Source organism: Mauremys reevesii, linkage group 2 (genome assembly GCF_016161935.1).
Source record: "Mauremys reevesii isolate NIE-2019 linkage group 2, ASM1616193v1, whole genome shotgun sequence".
NCBI classification, from domain to species: domain Eukaryota; kingdom Metazoa; phylum Chordata; order Testudines; family Geoemydidae; genus Mauremys; species Mauremys reevesii.
The window spans coordinates 280,287,196-280,302,898 of NC_052624.1; the positions used below are offsets into that span (position 1 = coordinate 280,287,196).

Here is a 15,703-nt window from a genome sequence, read left to right on the forward strand (position 1 = left end):
CAAGCTCCTCTTTGGGCGACCTGCCCTCTCTCCTTCAATGCATAACATCTCCCTCCTTTCTCCCACTCATCTTTAGGGTGGGATCTCCCCAACAATGGAGCATCCTCAATTCCCATTGGTAGCTGAATGTTCACAGCATCACCCGCGGTAGGGCCCTTAGGCTAGGTCTTCACTGCAGAGTTAACTCAAGTTGTCTACACACGAGTTAACTCTTCTGAGGTTGGCCTGACCCGAGTGAAGGATAACACTGAGAGATAACACTCGTATGGCACAGAGTGAACAGACTGGTGGCACAGAGTGATTGTGTGAACAATTGGAGACTTGTGCTAACTTAAAATGTAGCCAGTACTCCCTTACGGGCTTACCAATGCCAGGTAAAAGCATCACCACATTTAAGTTAAGTGTTTGTGTTTGGAGGGAACCCAAGTCAGGGCATCACTTGAGTCAAGACTGCGGTGAAGACAAACCGTGTGTCTCCTGCTGGAAAGCAAGTCTTCAGCTTAGAGAACTTACAAGTTCCCCAGGCCCAGAGACTATATCACTGAATGTAAGTGAGGTAACGTGTTCACTAAACCACCTGGACCTGTGCTTTGGTGTTACAGGATGTCCCTCAACTTTCTCTTTCTTGGCTAAAATAAACCAGACTTGGCAATTCAAGTTAGTGTACATGAATCTGTCACCCATAAGGTGGGCTGCCACATGCTGCTGGCCAAGGGAAAACAACTGGCATATGACCATCATAAAGGAAAGGCAGAAGGTGCTTCTATGTCTCAGCAAAGTGTCCCAAGAGATCTTACAGGGCTGTTGGTTCAGCCCATTATTATTTCTTTAAAGTTGAAGTTTGTTTGGATCTGGCAGTTTGTTTCAGATCTGTTAACTGTTAGAATGACACAGCAGAAAAAAACGGAGAGGCAATCAGGAGGGGTCTTTTCCACAAGGAATAATGCTGAGAACAAGAAAGCAACATAAATTAGCAGACGCACAAAAGAAAATGGAAACCTTTGGATTTACCCCAATCCTCTGATTCTGGCTGTGGAGCCCAACTTTCCCAAAGCCACTCTCTCCTTCTGTCCCCCAATCAGCCAATGTACAGCCCTTCCCTTAAGCACCTGTGCAAGGAGAGGGAGGAGCTGAACGTAACTTCTTGTTCATCAGGAAGCAGATCTAACTCCTTGTTCACCAGGAACAGATAATGCCCCTGTACACCCGTCACTGGGCCCATCTCCAAATTAGAACTGGCATTTCTTAGCCTCCATCTGGGAGGGAGCAGTCTGGCTGGCATTAGTGGTCTGGCCTCTTTCATGGGCTGCATGGGAGACTGCAGACTACCGTGAGCAGTTTTCTTCCTCATTTAGAATGGGATTTCAAAAATGCAAGAGCACGTTCACTTTCCCTCTCATTCCATTAGGTGTAAATCCCATGGATCTAAACATCAGGAAAACTTTAGTGTGTAAAAATTAGGCATAGGTATGGGGAACAGGCCTCAATATAGAAGTGGGTAAAGAGGATTTCCTTCTCACTGAGTATTACAAAAGAGACACATTTTGGCATCGATTCATCATGTTCATTCCCCAATCTGAAGTAGAGCTGAGTGGAAAACCAAGCGAGGAAAACAGCTTTTCACCCTGAAAAGCAATTTTCTGCGTGGCCAGAAAAACTATGTAAGACGGGATCCCAGGAGACCTCACAGACCTGGGACTAGAAAAAAATAAATAAATGAACCACTGATGTGCTCCGATGGCTTAATGCTACTGGGGGAAAAATAAAAGAAAACAAAAATATATCAAGTCGCAATAGAATACTGGGCACATATAACTAAGAACAGCATCTGCAGTTATGCTACAGAGACAAGTTATAAATGCTCTCTCACTCCATGTGCTTCTGGGTATAAGAAGATCACCAGCTGAGGTCAGAAAGACATCTCCTCCATAGGGAAAAATTCAGGTCATGGATGTGTGCACACAATTCTGACTGTAAATGGAACTGCACATACCATACACCTCAGGACAAAATTTGGTCATGGAATATTTTATAATTAGGTGCATTATAGGAGTTCATAGTGTTATATCTAATCAATATAATTCTGTGCATGCCGGTTTTACCCCACTAAATTCAGTGTCCCTACTCCTAATGGATGCAAGTGCAAGTGAGATGAGACTCAGACCCAGTATTGCATTATTCTCCCTTCAGCATCTGATGTTGGTCATTTATGGAGACTGGCTATCAAACTACATGGTCCATTGGAGTTCTTTGGTGCTGCAATTCATATATTTATGTAAAACTGTTACACATTGCCTGCATTTCTCCCCTTTGCTTTCCTACCTTACATCCAGGCTTCTCCTAGGGGTGTGATATCTGGATAAACCAGATGGATTTCAGAGGGGAGCAAACCAAATTTCTAAAAGGTCTGGAAAATAAGATGTGCTGACATATGAAAAGGCTCAGAAAAGATCTGGAGAAAAAGCAGGTTAATCGCCTACGAACTCATAAGGATGTAGAAAAAAAGAGACATTAGTTAGTAGGGTCAGAACAAGAAGTGCAGGGCTAAAACTGCAGAAGAGGAACTTTAGTTTAACTCTTGGCAAAAATGCTTAGAAAAACTGCCATAAGAGCACGCCAGGCACTGGATCGAGCTGCCAAAGGAGCATAAAGAATCGTCTTCACTAGACGTGCTCAAACCTACTGACAGCCATCAATCAGGCCTGGCGAAGGACAATAAAATCAAGCCAGCTCCACACAGTGGGGATGAGACTAGATGACCTACTCTAGGGGCTTGGTCCTGAACTACTGAGTCAATGGGAGCAGGAGCAGGCTTCAGGTCTCTTCCAGGGCGGTGGGTGCGGGAGCTGAAGACAATATTTCTCAGCTGGCTACAGAATAAACTGTATATGAATAGCTCAGAATTCCAAGCTGATTTCCCCTCATTGCTTAGCTAGAATCCCAACCCAACCCAAACATAACCATCCCCCTCAGCTTAGATTGCCTGTGACGGTGAGGAGCTGGAGCTGATGTCCTAGTTCCCATCCAATCCTGCGTTCCTGTGTAGCCTGTTCCTGCTGTTTCACTTCAGTGTTTAACTCTGCTAAGTGGTGCATATGCCACGGCCACAGTAGGTCCTCGGTGTACATTCTAAGCGGTAACCATTCTCTCTCATCAAAGGAATCTGTTAAGTACTGGTTTAATTTTTTTCTCCATTCTTTCAACGCCCCATTGTCAATAACATCATTTTAGCTTGAAAATAAACGCCTCCAGGGAGCCAGTGAAAACTAATTTTTGAGAGAAAACAAAGCCAGATGCATTTCACCGTTGTGAAAAGTGCTGGGTTTGCCGCCCTGTTGACGCGTCTTCTATCTACTGTACAAGCATGGCAGGCAGCAGCAGCATTAATTTCCCAACCCCTGCTTCCTGCCAAGGAGTGGGGGATGGAGGCGTATTTCCGGCTCCCTAGCCTAACCAGTCAGTAGGGAGACTGCTAGACTGCCAAAGAGCTCCTGTTGTGGATATGGGCTTTTGCTGGTAATGCTTATTTGACACACACACTCCTGGGTGTAATAAGCTATACTGGGGAAATTGCTTTGCTAGTATAACTTTGTCTACACTTTTGACAGCACCATGTATGTCAGTCAGTGAACACTCCTCTTCACAACCCTGACCAGTAGAGCTATGCTTGGAAAAAATTGTAGCATAGATGTGGCCTGAATAACAGCTCTGGTGATGGGTTTTAAGATATGGACACCTGTTCCATCGGAACGGGATTGAGACCCACTATCTCATTTCACATAGACCACCAGGTAGGGTGACCAGATGGCAAGAAGAAAGTATCGAGACACATGGGAGGGGGTGGCAGCCACAGACTAACAGCCCCCCTTCCCCCGGAGCCATGGGGAAGGGAGGCGCACAGCCCGAGGAAGTTGCAGGTCAGGGGCACACGGCCCTGGCTCCCGCCCCTGGCCGCAATGCAGGGGGGGCTTATCTCAGGTGGCTCCCCGGAAGTGTCGACATCTCCCTCGGGGTCCTAGGCAGAAGTGCGGCCAGGCGGCTGTGTGAGCTGCCTCGCCCGCAGGCACTGCCCCCACAACTCCCATTGGCTGTAGTTCCCGGCCAATGGGAGCTGCGGAGCAGGTGATCATGACGGGGGCCTCCTGGTCATCCCTTTGCCTAGGACCCAGAGGGAGAAGTCACCACTTCCAGAGAGCTGCGCGGAACTGGGTAAGGAGCCTACCAGCCCTGCACCAACTGGACTCCTGGCAACTTTACAAATGACATCCCGATTGTAGATAGGTCAGGATGCGGGACAAAGAGTTAAATATTGGGACAAAGAGTTAAATATTGGCACCGTCCCGATTTTATCGGGACATCTGGTCACCCTACCACCAGGCTGTCATCAGATGGTAAGAACTCTTGAACCACCAGCAATTTGGACTAGAATTAAAGCAATGACCGAGGAGAGAAAGCTCTATATTACCACTACCAATACCCTGAGTAATCCAGTCATTCACATGGGCATTTTATTGTTTAAGATTTCCTTTCTAAATGACACATTAGTATTGTCAGTGATGGAGAATCCACCACAACCTGGGTAAATCGCGCCAATGGTTAATTACCCTGACCATTAACATTTACACCTTCTTTCCACTTAAAGCAGTAGATTGGTAGTCAGAGGATCTGAGCATCAGCTTATGACTCTGTTCCAGATTTTCTCCAGGTGGTAAAAATGGGATGGTCCTTTCCCACCTCACAGGGCTGTTGTGAGGACTGTTTACTTAATGCCCATGAAGTGCATAAATCCTATGACGATGAGGAGATATATTAAGTAGACAGACCACTGTATCGCCAACCTTCAGACTAAATGCTGTCTTAAGGATGCATGCTTGTTTCCCATTGACTGCAGTGATAGCTGTGTGGGTATGGATGTGTAAGGGCAAAACATTGGCTCTTGGATTTAGAAGTGATGTAGTTGATATTTTCACTACTTACACAAATCAAGTACGTGCTCAGGCAGTTTACGATCTGCATAAGAACATCCATTCCACAACTTGTTCAGTTCTAATTAGCTTTTGATGCTAAAATGCAAGGGACGCCTGAGTGAAGTAAAAAACTGCTGCTCTCTCTCTCTAGGCAGTGTTGCCGAAGGAGACTGTGGATTGATGTGGCAGGAGTAGTTAATTTCTGGCAGCCGCTGCAAGCATATGGTGACGTTTATCGATGCACAGGGGTGCCATGCAGTACAATACCTCTGAGCCAGGCAGGCACTGCAGGAATTTCATTACGTCTCCGTTCAGCAAGGCCAAAGCACGAAACTGATGAGGAAGCGAGAGATGCTGGACAAGAAGCTCCAGGGCTAGACTGAGGTCCAGATTCTGCTTTCAGTGACACCAGGAGGATTCTGATGTAATGCCACTGAAACAACTCCAAATTCACAGCAGCGCAACTAAATTTGGCTTCATGGCTCTATTCTCATCTATGTTGTATCCCCAAGTGTTTCAAAACTTAGTGTCCAGGAAAAATTAAGGAGGAAGTGAATTAAATCTGTACGGTAGACAGAGCCACCATTGTTTTCCCTCTCCCGCAACCGCACAAGTGTCCTATGGGCAAACTGTTCCTCAGCCTGACTCGGACAGTCCAATCACGCAGCCTGCCCTGGATGACCTTTTCCTCTCACTTCTGAGTCCTTGATCTTTCAGACAACCAAGGCAGCTGTGCTACATTACCATGTGCGCCTGACTCACAGCTGCAACTAAGCCCTCTCCTTATCGCAGGACCCAGGATTCAATCTGCTCCAGGAAACAGGATGTGGCTAGATGTTCAACCATACACCTATTTCCAGGTGGGCAAAGAAATATGTTCCCCGTGCAGCTTGGAACTCTGAAAGATCTGCTGATTTACCTCTATTCTTCATCTTATAGACCCTTAGAGAGGCTGCATCTTGGTTGCCATTCCTCTGTCTCTGGAGTTCATTATTTAATGTCACCCAGTCATCCGCAGAAGAGGAATCATTCCTGCATGTCACAAGATATTACATTCTCTTAATGCCCTGGGCTGACTCCACATCCCTTGTTGGTTTGTGGAAAATGAGAGGCTGATGAATCAAATCCAGGTTTCCTGAATGACAGTGATAAAGAAACTTCTCTAGGCTACCAACTCAGCAGTCTCCTTGTTGAATAAGCGTCAGCAACAACAATATGAGAATCTACAGGTCAGTACAGGTTTGAGAAGTCCCTCCATCCTGCAAAGAACCCAAGGAGTGAATAAAATGCAGTTGTCATACTGCAAGAAAATGAACTTTACATCTGTGTGATAAAATAGTGGGCATAGAATAAAATTCTCAAATCAACACACGTATCAAGGCCAATATAAAGGTTTCCATGTTTGTGGGCACAATAGAATGCAATTGGCCTAATAATGATAGGATATTTTTCAGAGTAATAAAATATGGTTTCTTTTAATTTGCCTTCCATTTTTTGAAATGTAGAGAGAGCACTTAGGTCATGTTTTCAAGTTTTTCTCTGCAATGATAAGGACTAGAAACTTACTTTTTTGTTTAAAATGAAAGCTGAGATTCTCATGTAGTCCTGTGACTCCAGAAGCTGGGGATTTAAGAAAATATCTTGATATCACGAGGCTCAAGACAAAACCACGAGAACCGGCAACACTGCTAGCACCGTGACTGGGTTTACATATATTTGCATTAACAATCTAACAAGGTACCTATAAAACATCAGTCAATGCAGTACCCAGGCATGAATTTCCCCAAATACTTAACAAATGTTAACAAATTAAAATCCGTGAGATATTATTACTACCATCACCCAGGGCCCCATACACTCTGGGGTAGAATGGGACTAACTGCTGGAGCAATAACCTCTAAGCTCCCTGCAACATTACTTTATCCTGTTGTCACATAATACCCTTCCTTTCCATGCCTGTACCTTCACATTATCCCACACACCTATGGCTGGCTGCTCATAGTTGAAAATGTTCATTGATGTAAAATGTATTGGTTATTTTCCACAGTGATTTAGTTTGAGGAGGGGTTTTCCCTCCCTGCTGTACTCTCCAGGCAGCCAGGCTCCCCTCTCCAAGCCCTGATCCCATGATCTAGTCCAGCATAAAGTTTCCTAACCCTCCCCTATATATTCCAACAAAACTTCAGCATTTCTTTGAGCTGGCTGTCCGGGCCTCAGCTGCTGCACTCTTCTCCAGGCAGCATGCCTCGCCCGCTTAGCGTTCTGGCTGCTCCACAGCAACAAGTGTGGCTAACAAAACCCCAGATGCTTGGCTCTCTGGAAGAGTGCAGGGGGCTTGCACTGTAATCCGATCCACTCCCCTTTGTGGAGAAAGCTGGGGAAGGAGAGACAGGTGAAGGCAGGACCCACCAGGGCAGGGAGACAAAATAAAATGCTTGGCTGCAGCAAAATTATTTCCTGAGGTTCTGATCAACTGCAGCTTTTGGTAGCCAATGGATGATGCAGGTGCTCAGCATATCTGAAAATCAGGCCAGTCCTAAATATGGCTTTAGGTCCCTAACTGTAACTACCTAAGCTTGAAAAATGTAGCCAAAGCAGAACACCTTCTGGCTACAAAGTTTTTTCATGAGATAATGATTTGCTTGTGACATAGTCTGAATATGGCCTGTACTTTACATTCCACACTGCACTGTGATCTCACACGCCAAACAGGGTTGGGACCTGTGGGTACATGAATGGGAGATTTCCAAGGCACATCTAAACACTTCAGAAAGAAACAGTAACAGGCAGTCTTCTGTATCAGCCACTGAGGCACTGTGTTGTTGGACACACCACTGTTTGGGTTCACTGCAGCCTGGGTAACTACATTCCGTCAATGTCAATCCCCTGCTGTTTCAACTGGATTCTTTTCTTCCTTTACTAACCAGTTTTCTAGTGGTGGTGTGTGCTAATAAAGCCTGATCTGACCATCATTACAGCCAGTGGGAGACCTACCCTGAAACAGTTGCTGTGTTTCACCTCTAAGAGGGATGAAATTTCAGTGCTGGTAGAAAAGATCTGTATGTCCAGTTTACAGAGCAATTTGTAAAATGCTTTGTGATCCTTGGGGAAGAAGGGCGCTATTAGAAATCGAAGATCGTCACAAACACATTCGTTACATTTATATACGTTTTAAGTGCTTGCTGTTTAATACGGTACAAATCTAAAAATAAATGCAAACCTCCAGCTTTTTATATCAAAAGATAATTATAATATGTAACCTTCATTTTTGTGCACTGATGTTAAAGTGTATTACACTCTGAGGGAACTTGCTTGGTTCATTGGGTGTTTTATGAATATAAGGGAAGGGAGGGAAAGGAAAGGAAATACTTTATAGCGCTATCTGAAAGATGCTTATGCCACAGAAAATGGTATCATCTTTACAGCAAGAGGGAATAAAAGACACAGGGGTGCTTGTCTTTGACACGAAGGACCCTTTACACCACTCTGACAGCAAAAACAGACCTTAAAGTGGGTGTATATTATATTGATGCTTACTTTAAGGCCCCTTTATGCTGTTAGAATGGTTTAAAGCTGCCTGAGTGTAACCGTGTATGAGGCCACAATGTAGCCAAAGTCATTCAGTGAAGGTGAATCCTTCCAAGCATCACACTGTTTCAAATAACTGCCTTCTGGTTTGCAAATGTTCAAATGGATTTCGAGGTCAATAGAAGGGTTGGGATATAGGCTCTAGAGCCAAGCACCATTTGTTTTTTATTTAACTCTTTGCAGTAGATTAAAAAAAAAACAACTGGGACTCTGGCAAGATTCTGGTCATTGAAATGTGTGAATTCTTACCAAGAATTCATTTGGCTATTTCTTCAATAGGAGATTTTAGATCCGTTTACCTTTGCATGGGCAGAGAGTGGCATTATTCTTAATAAACTGATTTGGTGTGCCCTAGAAGTTTCACACTGGATTATGCACTGGAAAGGAAGGAAACCAATTCAAACATAAAAACAGGGGACTGTCCAATGAAACTGAAAGGCGGCAAACTCAAAACCAACACAGGGAAATACTTTTTTAAGCAACATATAATTAGCTTGTGGCTCTCATTGTCATCTGATGTTGTTGAGGCCAAAAACGTAGCAAGATCCGAAGAGGGATTGGATATTTATCTGGATAACAAGAATATCCACAGTTATAATACTTAATGCAAATAAAAAGGCTTGGAAGGGATATTAAACCGCAGGCTTTTTTGCATAAGCCATTCTCTAAATATTAGGGATCAGGATGAGACCTCCATGTGGGGCAGATTATCCTCCCTGTGGGGTTTCTTGCACCTTCCTATAAAACAGAAGGTGCTAGTCTCCATTGGAGACAGGCTGCTGGAAAAAATGGACCTTGAGTCTGATTTGGTATGTGGTACTGCCGACCTCAACGGTTCTCTCTCTCTGGAGCCACATTATTTTTTCAGTCTTTTCTCTAAAACCGTGTGGACTAGACATTTAGGGTTTTTAAAAGGAAAATTCAGATGCTTATGTATTCCCCAAGAGTTGAGGCTTTCAGAAAAACACAAATATCATGAGATTTGTGATAAAATCAGTGCAAGCTGGCAACGTTGAACTGTATTATTGAGTATTAAGTATTATATTCCTACAGTCCTAAATGTTCCATTCATTCATACACTGTGTGTCTTTCAAACACAAAGCTAGTGAGAGAGTCGGGATAGACTGAAGGGAGAATGAATGGAATTCCGTATGCTTATACTTAGAAAACAAACTTAAAAGAACTCTCACCAGCATTATTAAATCAGCAAACATAATCCAAACAGCGATAAGAACTCCATCCTGCTCCCATCAGTGTCAATGACAAATTTCTCTTTGACATCAATGGAAGCAGGATCAGGCCCTCACGTTCCACAGCCTTAGCAATGATTTCTTTTATTTTTTTTTTAAACCTGTTCCTAAAAATGTTTCCGGAAAAGAATAATATCCCCGGGGGACAGACTCTTAAGAGTAAAGATAAATATGAACAGAGTTTATTTTTATATGTTTTGGATTTATGTAAGAAAAATATCTTTCACAATAAAAAGAACTGATACAAAATTGTTTCTCATAAATGGACAGCGCTGCTGGTTATAAAAAAGAATGATATCCTGTCCCATATTGGGCAACCAAAAAAGGCTACGTGTAGAATATATGGAAGAATCTTGACCCACTAAAAAAAGAGCTACTGTAGCATTTACCGTGACCTACAAAACATGAGGAATTTTTTACCCATCATAAAAAGTGTTTGCTTTAGAGAATTGTCTTTTAAAACTCTAAAAATAGTGTTTGAGAAGAGTCTGTGTTTCTGTTTAGATCTCCTCTTCAACTTTCAAGATCATTCCCGAGAACACTTCGATCCCTGACTGCCCCACAGACTCGCCACTGGCTATCTGGGAGGGCAGACGGGCAGAAGTCCCAGAGGTGCAGTCTTGCACAAAATGTACTGTCTCCCTGCGCGGATGCTGGTAGTCAACCAGCTTCTCTAGTGTCCGGTTGAGTAACTCGACATTGTCTGCCAGCCTCTTGTTCTGTTCCACTAAATTCTCCAAGATGAGATTCTGCTGGATCATGAGGGAGCTCTGCTGCTGGTACCAGGAGGACAAGAGGGTGCTTTGCTGGAGATGGGCATCCATCAGCTGCTTCTCAAACTCTGAGACGTTGTACTTCCGCTTAGGATGCCGGGCAGTCTGGGACGACCGCCTCCCATAGGCAGCCCGCTGTTGCATCTGTGGGGAGGAAGATGGGGATGGAGAGGAAACTGAGGTGTGCAGTGCCCCCCGCTGCTCTAATGCATCTGTCTCAGCTGGCATAGGCATTTCAATAGTCCTCAAAGGCACCCATGTGCAACCAGGCACTTCCTCCTCCTCATCTGTGGGGGATCAAAATATCAAAACATGAGTTCTTTACACATTAGCAACATAGAAAGCAACCTCTTTGGTTAATATGCTAAAGGAACGATGTCTGCTGTGTGGGTGTGCATATGAGCTTAGGAAAGGGGCATTAGTTTGACTGTGTGCATGTGAATGTCTCAATAGGTCTCGTGCTTTGTATTTGTGAACCAGAGGGATCTCTCTCTCTCTCTCATGTAATTGTTTCATCTGAAATATTAGGTGATAAGGTCCTGGGATGTTAAATTTCTTCGTGTCCAGTAGATGATTTCCTGCTCTGCGGGCTGAATTCCTTTGAGTAACTCCAAGCTCCCGTAGAAGGAGGCATCCCTGTCCTGAAGGATGGGGGTGAAACATAAGACTCCAGGATCAAAAGCTGTTGTGTGAGAGGTTCTGCCTATTTGGATCTGAGATTTCATTTGCAGAGTCCTCTCTTGCCATAACGTTGGCTGTTGCAACCTAACTTTGCAGTGGAGATCACTTCATAGCCAACAAAGATAACCTTATAGAGAAAGGCACCTCACCCTCCCCTTTCCCCCCAGCTTTCCCCAGTCTGTTGATGTGTGTGGATGGGATGAATGGTTTTGTTTGGGACTCTTTACCTGACTGAAGCTCCAGAGGAATATGAGGGCCATCAGTGTGCATAACATCATCACCACCACCACCATCCTCCTCCTCTGCCACCACTCTGGCCTCAGCCTGTTTAATAGCCGCCTTCTGCCCAAGCAAAGGACTTTCCAAAATCCGCACCAGCACAGTATCAGGTCTGGGCTCCCCTGTTGAGCAACTCATCTCCACCAGCTTCTCCTTGGTGCGCCTCTTCATATCATCCCATCTCCTCCGGAGGTCCCGGGTGGTCCTGGGGGACCTGGCAACAACATTGATCTTCCTGGCAATGCTGCACCATATCTTCTCCCTCTCTGGCTGGCTCAGGTTGACTCTCTCACTCCCATAGAGTCTAGCATGATTTTTGGTCACCTCCGCCACCAAAATCTCAAGTTCTACAGGAGAAAACTTTTCCTTCCTCTTCCGGGGGCCAGCAGCCATTTTAAATCTGCTCCTCTTGCAAAAAATGAAACAGGAAGGGGCAATTTGATGCTGGATTCTCATCAGGACCACTGCACATTGAAACACTCTCATGAAATACACATGCTACGCTGATGCTGGTCAGTTCCTGCTCATGCACTGGGCCATAATGTGGCAAAGCACATAGCTGTGTCCTTGCTAACAATGACAATGACTAACAAAACATTATATGAGGGGGCTTGATGTTACTGGAGTGTCACTGGAACAGAAATGAGGAGACACACAAGGATAAAATCCTCAGCTGGTGTAAACTGGTATACCTCTATTGACTTCAATGGAGTTATGCTGATTTACACCAGCTGAGGATCTGGGCCACACTCTTTAACAGGTTGAAATAAGCTTTGGGTCAGATCCTCCACTCATTAGCCCTGATATAATTGAGGAGTAACTCCAGTGAAGTCAAACTGGTGTAGGTCTGAAGAGAATCAGGCTCACTGGACTTTCTCAGGCTCAGAACATCACACAGCTGGAAAACCCCATTTTTTTCTGGCAGCAGTTTTATACTGTGCAATTCCAATGACTTAAGGGGAGTTACTCCTGAATTACACAAAAGGAGAATCACCCTCCTAGAGTCTGACCCCAATCTCACTTACATTTTTAAAACAGTTAAACCCCCTTGACTTCACTAGAGCTGCTCCTTATTTACAACCATGACTGTGATACAGAAACAAGCCTAGAGAGTCTGCATGTTAGCGTTATAGCTGCTTAAAAAGGCAGGTTAACAGCATCAGATGGTAAGATTCATGCAAACAAGAGACAGAAAAGATATTTGGGGCCAGATTCACGGGTATAGCCTGGTGGGGTAAAATTGCTGTGAATCGCGTTTATCTGGCCGGTTACACAGGGTTTTGCAACTGCTTTGCGGCACTAGAGTGACACAAAATAGCTGGAGGTATAGGTCCATTACATCATCTTGTGCAACTCCCTGCTGGTAAAGAATTATTCCCAGAGGTCTTTTCTTCAGTTACGCTGTTAGAACGATAGTCAGCAGGTGCAACTCCCATAGAAGTCCTGGTGCCAAATTCAGCAATGAAGTAAGACGGGGTGTAAATTGGTCAGGGAATGCATGTAATTGTAACTTAAACCAATCTGGCAGTCACAGGAAAGGGGATGTAATTAGGGATAAGAGAGGAGAGGGGACGAAGCCAGAAAAGCAATAGAAGGGTTCAAGATAAAGTGGGTGTAGGATCAGTAGAGGGAATGGGACCACTTATCTACAACCTCCTTGTTGGCTGCTTTTTCTATCGCAGCATTCTCTTTGGGCCTCTCTGTATGTGAGGAACTCGTTCTTAAAATGTGACAAATTATACCTCTTTTCTGATCTAATTACAGGTAACTTGCATCATCTTTTTATCACTGTTGACTCTGGTCTACAGGGTGGCACGCTTCCCTCTAGGAGTTTGGTGTCCGGCTACATAAGTTTCTGGTGCTTTGTAGGTTACACAGAGTGAATTATGGGGTGAAGGGCATGCGTCTCCTCTAACTTATACATTGTGTAAATAAGAGCAAATCATTGTGCACTGAAGTCAATTAAATTTACACTTGTGTGAAACATGTGCAAGTGCCAAGAGAATAGGGCCCAAATGAATCACTGTTGATTTACACGGATTTAATTGAACCAAACTGTCATTGGATCTGTGAAAATTTTATAGAACACAACGTTCAAAAAAGAAAAAAAAAACCTAAGTAACCCAAATTAGTAGTATTTAAATGGCTGTTTTATTTTAAGAGTGCTACAAATACACCTAAACAGTCACTGATTTTAATTTAGCAAACAAGTTTCAACCTCTGCTTAAAACGTGGGGAAAATATCAGGTCTTCTTTTTAAATGTATCCCTATAGTAAATTACATTTGTCAGATTCTGAACAATAATCAGAGGGGGGGGAAATATCAGTTTCCCTGTTCTTTTAACTATCACATAATATGAAAAACAGAAGGATGCTGGAATTAAATGGTAGTAATAGCAAAACTGTTTTAATGAAGAATACTTAGCACTATCATAGTATGTCACATTTATGAAAGAGCAGCACAAATATGAACTTAACCTTACAAAAGCCTTATTAGATACACAAGTATGTTTCACACAAATAAAGACAAATATTTCTGTATGCTGTAAAGTCATCTTGCGGAGTTCCCTGATATTGGTAAATTATTAGGGTTGGTTTTAAAAAGATCTGTATAATAGTATGGCCGGTAATGGCACTGTCGGTAGTTATGCAAGCCAGGAAACAGAAAATCAAATCTTAGGATTCGGAAGGTGGGACCAAACAGGCTAAGGGACTGATCCAAATCCCACTGAATTCAGTCGGACTCTTTCTTTTGCCATCAGGCCCTAAATGCATTATTGGGAGATTTTACCTTCGGTGTCAGCACTAGGTGTCAAACAATGAAAGAGACAAGATACCAGAGGTCAGCAGATGGATTGATAGTCTGATATGATTAGAGCAGAGGTTTGGTTTTAAATATTTATCAAACAGCTTCAGTTCCTCAATATGTTGCTCATTTAGGATGCCAATAATCACAAAGAGGCACCTAACTTACGACAAAATCCTACATCAATGAAGTTATTGCAAAACTGTCCTCTGATTTTAGTGCTTCAGGATCAGGATTTTAGTAAGGTTTTAGCACCAAGTATCTGGTTTGCATATCAAATAGCATGCACCAGAACAAGAGCTCAAAATCCCAATGGATTTCAATGTCAATGGGCCTGACTCTCATTTAGACTCAGCGTGTATTTACCAAACATTTAGTTTGCAGCAAGCTGGGGTGTTGCATTAAGTGTCCACCTGGCCCCTGCTGAAGCGCACTATCAGTTCCTCAGTGTGCTTCGATCAACCCTGCTTTGAAAAGGAATAGATCAAAGCACACTAGGGAACTGTTAGTGTCCATCAGCAAAGTACACACACAGACTATTAGTGCCCAGCAGGATAGTGCTGGGTAAGACTCACACTCCAGCTTGCCACAAACTAAATGTTTATGTAGACAAGCCTTAAGGCTCCTTTACACTGCCAGTGTGATGTAAAGGGGCCTTGGTGTATATGAAAATCAGGTCCAATGGCCTCATTGGCTTGAGAAGTATAAAAATATTACGAAATAAATATACCAAATAGTAGTAGTAATGGATTATACTGTAAGCTGCTGCTGTTGCACTCAATGGGCCTGATTCTCAGTTACACTCACAACACTCAGAGAAAGGGGATCTTAAGGTAAATGAAAATCAGACACAAGGACTTTCCAGCAGTGCAGGAAATGGTTAGATTTCTAAGGCATGATTCCTCTCTCTTTTCCACCTCGGTGAAACTCCATGGATTTCAATGGACCTAGTCCCGAGTTACACGTATGTACATGAGATCAGAAACAGATCGTTAAGCATTCTGGATACTCTCTCTTAGGGCTAGTCTACACTTACCAGCTGGGTCGACGCGGTGAGTTCGACTTCTCGGAGTTCGAACTATTGCGTCTAATCTGGACGCGATAGTTCGAACTCCGGAAGCACCGCGGTCGACTCCGGTACTCCACCACTGCAAACGGTGGTGGCGGAGTCGACCTTGGAGCCGCAGACTTCGATTCCGCGGCATCTGGACGGTTGAGTAGTTCGAACTAGGGTACTTCGAATTCAGCTACGCTATTCACGTAGCTGAACTTGCGTACCCTAGTTCGACCCTCGCCCTTAGTGTAGACCTGCCCTTAGTTAACTAGTACCCCAATAGTTGCAAAATTTGTCACAGGCTC

At 43.9% G+C, this 15,703-nt stretch overlaps 1 protein-coding gene across 23 annotated transcripts in view; it reads right to left on the reverse strand.

The window, feature by feature from the left end:
* The window catches only part of TSNARE1 (t-SNARE domain containing 1), a 667,577-nt gene that overhangs the window by 186,157 nt on the left and 465,717 nt on the right, over positions 1–15,703 (reverse strand). For 12 of the 23 annotated variants that reach the window (XM_039525387.1, XM_039525391.1, XM_039525390.1 and 9 more), the window contains 2 exons: positions 11,487–11,946; positions 10,006–10,865 (listed from right to left, as the gene is read on the reverse strand). The exons of 9 other annotated variants lie outside the window; for them this stretch is intronic. In XM_039525387.1, the coding sequence (XP_039381321.1) occupies positions 10,306–10,865; positions 11,487–11,946 (1,020 nt within the window). In that variant the 3' untranslated portion in view covers positions 10,006–10,305. Of the gene's footprint in view, positions 1–10,005; positions 10,866–11,486; positions 11,947–15,703 lie in introns of those variants that run through there. 2 more of the 23 variants (XM_039525397.1, XM_039525405.1) reach the window with 2 other exon arrangements.